This window comes from Lolium rigidum, chromosome 3, assembly GCF_022539505.1.
Source record: "Lolium rigidum isolate FL_2022 chromosome 3, APGP_CSIRO_Lrig_0.1, whole genome shotgun sequence".
NCBI lineage: Eukaryota > Viridiplantae > Streptophyta > Magnoliopsida > Poales > Poaceae > Lolium > Lolium rigidum.
The window spans coordinates 95,554,552-95,563,246 of record NC_061510.1 but is presented as its reverse complement, the minus strand read 5'-3'; the positions used below and the strand labels follow the sequence as shown (position 1 = coordinate 95,563,246).

The 8,695-nt window shown below is 53.1% G+C and overlaps 1 protein-coding gene across 1 annotated transcript; it reads right to left on the bottom strand.

Moving 5' to 3' along the window:
* Nucleotides 1-5,612: 5,612 nt before the first annotated feature.
* Nucleotides 5,613-6,956, bottom strand: LOC124697815 (probable carboxylesterase 8). The gene has a single exon (XM_047230353.1). The coding sequence runs from the start codon at nucleotides 6,931-6,933 to the stop codon at nucleotides 5,866-5,868; it is 1,068 nt and encodes a 355-aa protein (XP_047086309.1). The 5' UTR covers nucleotides 6,934-6,956; the 3' UTR covers nucleotides 5,613-5,865.
* Between the last annotated feature and the right edge of the window lie 1,739 nt (nucleotides 6,957-8,695).

Here is an 8,695-nt window from a genome sequence, read left to right as displayed (position 1 = left end):
GTCCCAAAGTGACAGAAATTGGGACAACGGAGGGGAAGGCTTAGATATGAGGATCACATGTTTTCACGGAGTGTTAATGCTTTGCTCCGGTGCTCTATTAAAAGGAGTGCCTTAATTTCCAGTAGATTCCCTAGAGGCCCGGCTGCCACCGGCTGGTAGGACAAAAGATGTTGTACAAGTTTCTCATTGCGAGCACGTATGACTATATATGGGAAACATGCCTACATGATTAATGATCTTGATGTTCTGTCTTAATGCTTTGATTCCTATCAATTGCCCAACTGTAATTTGTTCACCCAACACTTGTTACTTGTTATTGGAGAGTTACCACTAGTGTAGATCGCTGGGAACCCCGGTCCATCTCTCATCATTATATACTCGTTCTACATGACATTGGAAGTAGTGTCAACTATTTTCTGGTGCCATTGCTCTCATATTGCTATTACTGCTGCTGTGTTACTTGTTACTCATCTGCTCTCATATTATCTGCTACTTTCACATCACCCCTGTTGCTAGTGTTTTTCCAGGTGCGGCTGAATTGACAACTCAGTTGTTAAGGCTTATAAGTATTCTTTACCTCCCCTTGTGTCGAATCAATAAATTTGGGTTTTACTTCCCTCGAAGACTGCCGCGATCCCCTATACTTGTGGGTTATCAGCAACATACCCTTTTTGATTTTTCTTCTTGTTCTTCCCAGCACAAGAAACCTGCTGTTGCTGTGAAGGAATCATGCTAGCACTACTGCCTTGATTGTTGGATTGAGGAAGGCTAGAAGGGATCCCCTGAGGTAGCATCATCAAAGGATTGAAACCAGGGGGAATCTGCTGGTTGCCGAAGAATTGCGACCACTGACTCATCGGCATGTTCCACATATTTGGTTGTAACATCGGGAACATACCTTGACCAGACCCCATCTGTTGCATCATTGGTTGGGGAAACTCAGACTTGACAACTGGATCAGGGGCCGCACGAAGCCCGCCGAAGTAGCTGCAGCTGCCCCTGGTGGAGCACGACTGCCACCAGCACCACGGCCACCCCCAGCGCCACCAAATCTGCCAGCACCACGGCCCCCCTCCCGCACGATTTCTTCCCTTCTTCAGCACCCCACAGATCTGAGAACTTAATCACAACATATTTTACGGTCTCAAATAGGCTATGCCCCGGGAGCCCTGCTCCGCTCGCACCTGGCTCGCAGTGGCGACCTCTCCCGAGCATATCGGCCTAGCTCGCGATGCCCACCTCACCTCCCTTGGTTCCCTCGACGGGAATGGGCACTAGCATGGCGCGCCCGGCGAACGGGCCCCGTGTTGGCCAGCGAATGGAGCTAATTTTCGCGGGACCAATGGACTTGGCGGCAAAATGGCACTGTTCCGAGCTGAAACTTTCACCCGGCCAAAACTGGTGGAGGAGTACAAACTGCACTCGGTTTGGCTCCTCGGCTCGTGTATGTACATGTCGGGTTAGGATTTTCTGAGATCCTCCTAATAATATGTACGGGTCGCGTGAGTTTACGGGATTTGATCTGCTTCGATTTTCCGAGAAAAACTGAAAACGGGATGTTTATTAACGAGATCTAGAGATGTGCTTTAAACAAAACAAAAACAGGGAGCTCTTTCTACCGCGAACTTTCCGACGTCAAGTAAGAAGCACATGACAAACTCGAGTTGCCACCGGTAGATAAAAATTGGAGGCGTCTAGCGGGCGGCCGCATGCTCGTTGGTTCATCTGAGCGGTCAACCGAAAAAGGAAAGGGACGAGTCTACCGGTACGTAGTTTCTGGCGCACCCTCTGATTAGGAAAGTTCGTGTCGCCCCCGACAAAAAAAAAGGAAAGGAAAAAATCTCTGGCATTGTTTCTCGATCCCCAATTTCTCCATCAGCGGGCAGCTCGCGGCCGAAATCAATGACGCGCGCCGCCTTGCCACCGCTCCTGCCATGAGCGCGACTGGCCAAGCACGTAACCCCGGCCACCACGCTCGCTGCCGGCCGCCGGCTACCCTCTCTAGACGTGCGCCCCAGCCGGCTGGCCGGGTTCCCGTCTCGCACCTCCGAGAGGTCCACGCCGGATCCCCGCCGCCGGGTTCCTCCCGCGACCACGCACCCTTCTTTTCCTCAACGGCGACCGCGCCTCGTCCGGGAGCAGCAGTGGGGCAGCGGGTGAAGCAACGACACAAGCCGTGGAACAGCGACTCGCCGGTGGAGAACTGAGCGAGGGGAGGACGGCGGGGCTGGTGGCCGACGGCGACCTGAATCGTCGGCTGAGAGAGTACTCACTTCTTCTTCAGAGAGAGATGCTGGGAGGAAAAAGGGGATAATGGGGAACCGGTGAAAAATAGGGAGGGAGGAAAGTGAGCCGTGGGTCTAACGTGATGGTACTTGCCTTGTAATGCTAATTTGTTGCCTAAAATCACTTACTAGTTGCTCAGAAACGGGGCGGTTTCTGGTTTTGTTCATTGCTGGTAGTTCGTGCCTAGTTGAGAAGAAAGTACAGTACAGAGTTATGGGCTTCATTTTGGGAGGAAGAAGAAATCGTGAAAGAGAGATGAGAGATGTGGGCCCACATAACATTTGTTCAAAATTGCTAGTTTCTTGTCTATCAATATATTGCATAGTTGTAAATTTTAAATAAAAACTTGCTAGGTCAAGCACTGAAATTGTGCTATCGGGCACCAAATTTGCTTTGTCGGGCATCAAATTTGCGCTTTCGGGATTTGCGTTATCGGACACCAAAGTTGCGCATTCGGGCTCCAAAGTTGTGTCATCGGATAACAAAATCATCATTTTAAGCATTGTCGAACACTAAGTTATGCAGTAAGATTCCAAAGTTGCCCTATCACACATCGAGAATGCGCTACAAGCACCAAAGTTGCTTTGTTAGGAAGGAAAGTTCTCCCTCGGGTTCCAAAGTTGCTTCGTAGGGTACCGAAGTTTGTCCATCAGACACGAAGTATATTGCATAGTTATAACTTTTAAATAAATACTTGCTTAGTCGGGCACTTCCGTTGCACCAAAATTGTGTCGTCGGACACCATGTTAGGCATTGTCGAGCACTCGTGTTGCACCGTAAGACACCAAAGTTGCTCCGTCGGACACCAAGAATCTGTCGCAAGCACCAAAGTTGCTCCATCGGGGTTCCGAAGTTGCTCTGTCAAGCAGCAAAGTTGCTCCGTCGGGCAGTGGCGGAGCTTGCCCAAGATCCATTGGGGGGGGGGGGGGCAAAATAGAAAAGACGAATGTTTGGAGGGGGCAAAAGACACCAATTTTTTTCCATCTTAGTCCCTAAAATAATTTTTAAAACATAGATAGGCAAATTCACAGCAACGGTGTAGCTATACACAACTATTGGACATGGGAAGGCAACTTTAAAACATAGAAAGGCAAAATTCACAGTAGGTCACTTTGGCATAGCTGTAGGCATCTTATTGACATGTGACAACGACATTAGGCAACTTTGTTGCAGCATTAGGAAACTTTGTTGCAGCGATAGGCAACTTCACAACATTCACTACGGTGGCAGGCAACTTCACCGCGTCGGTAGACAACTTCACTGCAGTGGCAGGCAACTTTGTTTCAGTAGTAAGCAACTTCACTACAGTGGCATGCAACTTTGTTTCAGTAGTAAGCAACTTCACAACATTCACTGCAGTGGCAGGCAACTTTGTTGCAGTAGTAAGCAAATTCGCTGCAGTGGAAGGCAACTTCACCGCGTCGGTAGGCAACTTCAGAACATTACAATATCGGTTGGAACTTCACAAAACCCTGGGCAACGTCACATCTTATGTCCACCGCTGCCACCATATTTGGGCGCTACCTTCCAAAATCATCAACACGTCGGTAGGTCAACCATGATGCACCCACGCCGACTAGGTCTGCCTCACAACTTTGATGTATTAGTTGCTTTAGACTGTTTCTATGTTGCCTCCAGAATTGTCTCCACCGAAGCACTCCTACGGTCCTCATCGCGTCGCCCCGGCCGCCACCTCATAGCGACGTCCTCATCCACCACCCCACAACGCCACCCTGGCCACCATCCACAGTGTATTTCTATTGCAATGGTAGGCAACTTAACATCAACACGATGCAACCTCATTGCAGTAGTAAAGAACTTCATATCAGCTGTAGAAAATTTTTCCGCAAAGGTAGGAAACTTTAGTTTAGTAGTAGGAAAGTTCATATTTACGGTAGACAACTTTACCGCAACATTAGACAACTTTAGCACAGTAGTAGACAATTTTATCCTAAAAATAGGAAACTACATGTTAGTAGTAGGCAAATTTATATCAGCTTTGTATGCAACTTTACTGTAATGGTAGGAAACGCTACCGCAGCAGTCGTTCTCCTCCATCGCCCTTGCCGCCTATATGCGCCGAAGCCCCGACCGTTGGCACCGGCGCCAACTCCACCCCGTCACGACTTCCTCTTGCCGGTCTTCACCGTTTCTTTCCGCTCATATATCCATTTGTAGGTACAAGTTGCTTAGCTGTTACTAAAGTTGCTTCTCTCAATGTCGTTTATCGACTTCGCAATTCGCCGAGGGAATAGGGGTTTTCTCAATAGCCTAAAAATACATTATTGGGATAATTTTTAGGCAACAAATTAACATAATTGAGCAACTCTTAATAAGTGACGTAATTGAGTAAGGCAACAAATTAATAGAATTAAGCAATTAATATGTGCAATTAAGCAAATAATATCTGCAATTAAACAAATTACAACACGACCATATACTAGTACGTACTTATCATGAATTAACAGAAAATAATTAGAAAGACACTTCGGTTCAGAGAACAAGCAAAATTACAACACGACCAACCAAATGAATTAGTAAGACTGAGATGCAGAGTACGGAGCCAGATCCAGCGGATTAGACTCCCGACCACACACCACACTGCCTCCTGTAAAGAACCAGCAGCCGCCGGCCTCGAGGTCGCACCTCCCTACGTGGAGCAATGGTGGTCTGGTACAGCTCTGCAGGTATCGAAAGGCGGGCGCAGACTCTGGCCTGCAGCAGCGGCCGTGCAGAAGATCAGAGGAGCGCCCGGTCGTGCGGGAGTTCCTACGAGAGGCGGCGGCCGTGCACTCGTAGCCAGCAGCGGCATCCGCACATGAAGAATTTGGCCGGGGAACGCCTGCGAGGCACGTGAGGCTACTGGGGCCCGTGCTCATCAAGAAGGCGTGTGGCTCGCCGTGGCTCTCGGAGAGGCTCGACGGCGCTTGTCGGGGCTGCCGGAAGCCGCGACACTGCTCGTCTAGGTGGCGTGCGGGCTGCTGTGAGGCACGATAGCGCTCATCTCGGATCTGCAACGAGAGGGGCGAGCCGCGCCAACGAGCAGTAAGGGACCTCGTTGTTGATCTGGATCGGGCGACGAAGGGGTCACGGGCGGCGCGACGAGCAGCAGCTTCCTCATGGGATTCCGGTACCGCGGTGTGGTGGATCGCCGGGCGTTGCTGTGGGTGGCGTAGGGCAGCGGCTCGATGCGATTTGGGGAGAAAAAGCGGGTCGGGGACTCGGGGTGAGGTTGGAGACGCAGTGAGTAGGCGTTGTTTGTCGCGTAGCGTGTGCGCCCGCAGCTTCCGTCTGGCACGCACCCGCCGGGAAGAATTTGGGATAAAAATTTGACAAAGAACAAAAAGGAAAAAAGCAGCGTGACAAATCTATTCTGGAAGGGAAGATAAACAAGTACGCTAGCTCGGCACTGCACTGATTGTACTTGCCTGCGTAGACTCTTGATTCCCAGGCATTCAATCGTAGCATGGTCATGAAGATATGATTCATATATCATAGTAGTATATTGTGCTTTAAAAATTGGAGCTAAGACAACGCGCGCCATTGTTTAACAACCCTGTGCTTGAATCGTTCGGTCGATCACAGCCTGCTCCTCGCAACGTGCTCGTCAACGCCGTCGCCCGCGTGAGCGTGGCGGCGGACGAAGTCCGCCACCTGCGCGTTGAACTCCGCGGCGCAGTTGTCCTTGAACAGCTCCATGGCGTGGAACCCGGCGCCGTCCATCTTTGCCTCCACGTGCACCCCAGCCTCCCGCAGCGCCGCCACCAGCACCCTCTGCCGGTCCCTGGGCGGGTCCTTCTTCCGGCCGAGCACGAGGCACGGCGGCAGCCTCCGCAGCCGCGCCGCGCTGACGCCGGCCAGCATGGCATCTGGGTTGCAGTACTCGTGGTCCCGGTCGGCTCCCACGGGCAGCGCGAGCTCCCAGAGCAGGTCGTTCGCCGGCAGCGGCAGCACCCGGTCGTCCACCGACGCTTGTTCTGCCGCCGTTCGCTCCACGCCGCTGTGGTGCGCCTGGTTCAGTATCAGCCCGCGCAGCTCCACGCCCTGGTCCACGGCGGCAAGCGCGGCGCGGAACGCGATGCTGGCGCCGCTGTGGGAGCCCATTATGAAGATGGGCCTGCCGGGCGAGCCGGCGGCGTAGGACCGGACCCAGCGCACCGCGTCGGCGGCGTCGTCGAAGGCCGCGGGGAGGCGGTGCTCGGGCGCGAGGCGGTAGTCGACGGATGCGACCGCGGCGGGCACGGTGGCCGCGATCGTCGCCGCCGTGTTGTGGAACGGCTCGGAGGCGGCGCGGAAGAGCACGTACCCGCCGCCGTGGAAGTAGAGGATGAGCGGCAGCCTGCTGCCGTCGCAGATGCCCGGGACGAAGAGGCGGACGCTCGTGCCGGTGGCGTCGTTGAGCGGCGCGTCGTTGGAGTGGACAATGCGATGCGCTGGGCCGTCCGCGCCGGCAGCGGCGGTGACGGCGATGGGCTCCCCCGACGGGCACGGCGGGAGGAGCTTGGCCTCGCCGTTGCGGGTGAGGGAGCCGTCGGGGTTGAGGCGGATGTTGAGGTACTTGTACGGGTCCATGGCTTTGTACAGGTTGCCGGCGCGCGCGTGGATGGATATGTCGTTACTCGCAAGGCACGGAGGTGGAGCAAACATAGCTGGGAACGCAGCGCATATATAGCATGGAGCGGGGCGGCATGGAGCTGGCGCGGTTGCCGGTTGGTAGTTGCGAGCACTCAGCAGTACACTAGCTCTGACTACAGGTCCGGTACGGTGGAGAGCGACGGGTGGTGGTGGTGGTGGGCTGTCACACGACGCAACGATGATGGATCGACGGGCGACGCTAGCTGCGGCGGCCGCGCCGTCCACACAGCGCGCAAAGTCATGGCGGAATTCATACCAGCGACGGAAACGGATAGATCGGCTGGATCTATCGCCACCCGGCCGCCCTAGACCCTAGTGCTGTGGCATGGGGAAAGCTGGGAAAGGGACCTAGTAGCGAGATCGATTGATCGCCCGCCCGTCACGTTGTAAATCTTAATGGCGCCCCAACCAACGCCACGTAGAGTCGAGTCGGGTGGCCCGGATGCGGCCACGACGGCCGCCGGCCACTGCTTTCCGCCATATCCTCCAGTCGAGGGCTCCCACCCCGCAAAGTGGCACCTCGTGAATGCTGATCCAGATCTACCGATCCGACACTTAATTCAATTCTAGAAAAAGACTTGCTCCCTAGAACCGTACTTTGTTTTCCCATTTTCCATTTTCTTGCCCACCCTTTCACCAAGGAGGAGCTGAACACAACTTCTTTGACGAGGGTGTCTCCCTCGTGTCGCCCCTCCAGCCGACCGGGGGAGACAACCCTAGATCCTGCCGCCACCCCCTTCCCAAACCTCTCCCTCCTCTCGTCGCCCTTAGTGGCTACCGCCAGAAAGGTTGTGCAGTGGGAATCTGCTCTTAGGCCTTCGCGTGCAGCTGCATGGAGGAATGCGGTCTTCGCCCTTGGGAAGCTGTCGACAGCCCTCCTCCCTTCGTCCACTCTGGCTCGGCGTCACCGGTGCTGGGTAGTGGTGGACGGTGGTTGGGGTGATGCCCACAGCAGACCGTGCGGGGACCATGCATTTCAGGGCGGCGACACTAGGCGCGGGGTGGGATAGCGTCGACCTGGCGGTGGGTGGCCGCTGCCGGTGTTGTAGGACATTCTCCTCGGCTGCATTGGAGGCGAGGTGGCGGCGGACATGGGCGTAGTGCAGAGTTCATTCCGGTGGATCTTGTGCGCCAGATCTAAAGATGTTGCCTTCTCGTGCTCTCTTGTCTCGGCCCACAACCTTGTGTTCCGGCCAGTTGGTGTTGCTGGAGGTAGGGCTCTGGATCGAGGGAAAACCTCGATGATGCTGCATGTGTCGTTCCCCTTCTTCAAGGCGACGTTGAGATATACTCTCTGATACCTTCGATCCGGATTATGGATTATAGTATTGTAAGTTTTTTCTCTAGAAGATCTAGGTTTAATCGAACCCTGGGAAGCACTGCTAAAGTGGTGCAAAGGAAACGTCTACAAGACTTACTAGTTGGTTTAATTTTATGTTTACCGGACCTTTCTAGTTTACTTTATTTTATGTTGTGTTCAATGAATGGAAATATGTCAAGGTCAAGGATTCTCCTGCAGCTATGCATATATAGATATAGAAATGAAATACATATGTGTAGTAAATAAAATAGTGATAAGAGATTTGTGAGCAGCACATCCGTAAATACTATTTCCCCTGAAGGCAGAGGTGATAAGAGTCTATTGGTCCAACCATTGTTCCCATAGCCGCATGTAACAACAATTATTAAGTAAATAAATACAAACCAAAGCATTAAGTTAGATGATTGTGTCGTTGATCCCGACCGAATCACTAAACGTGTATCCTTACTTCCC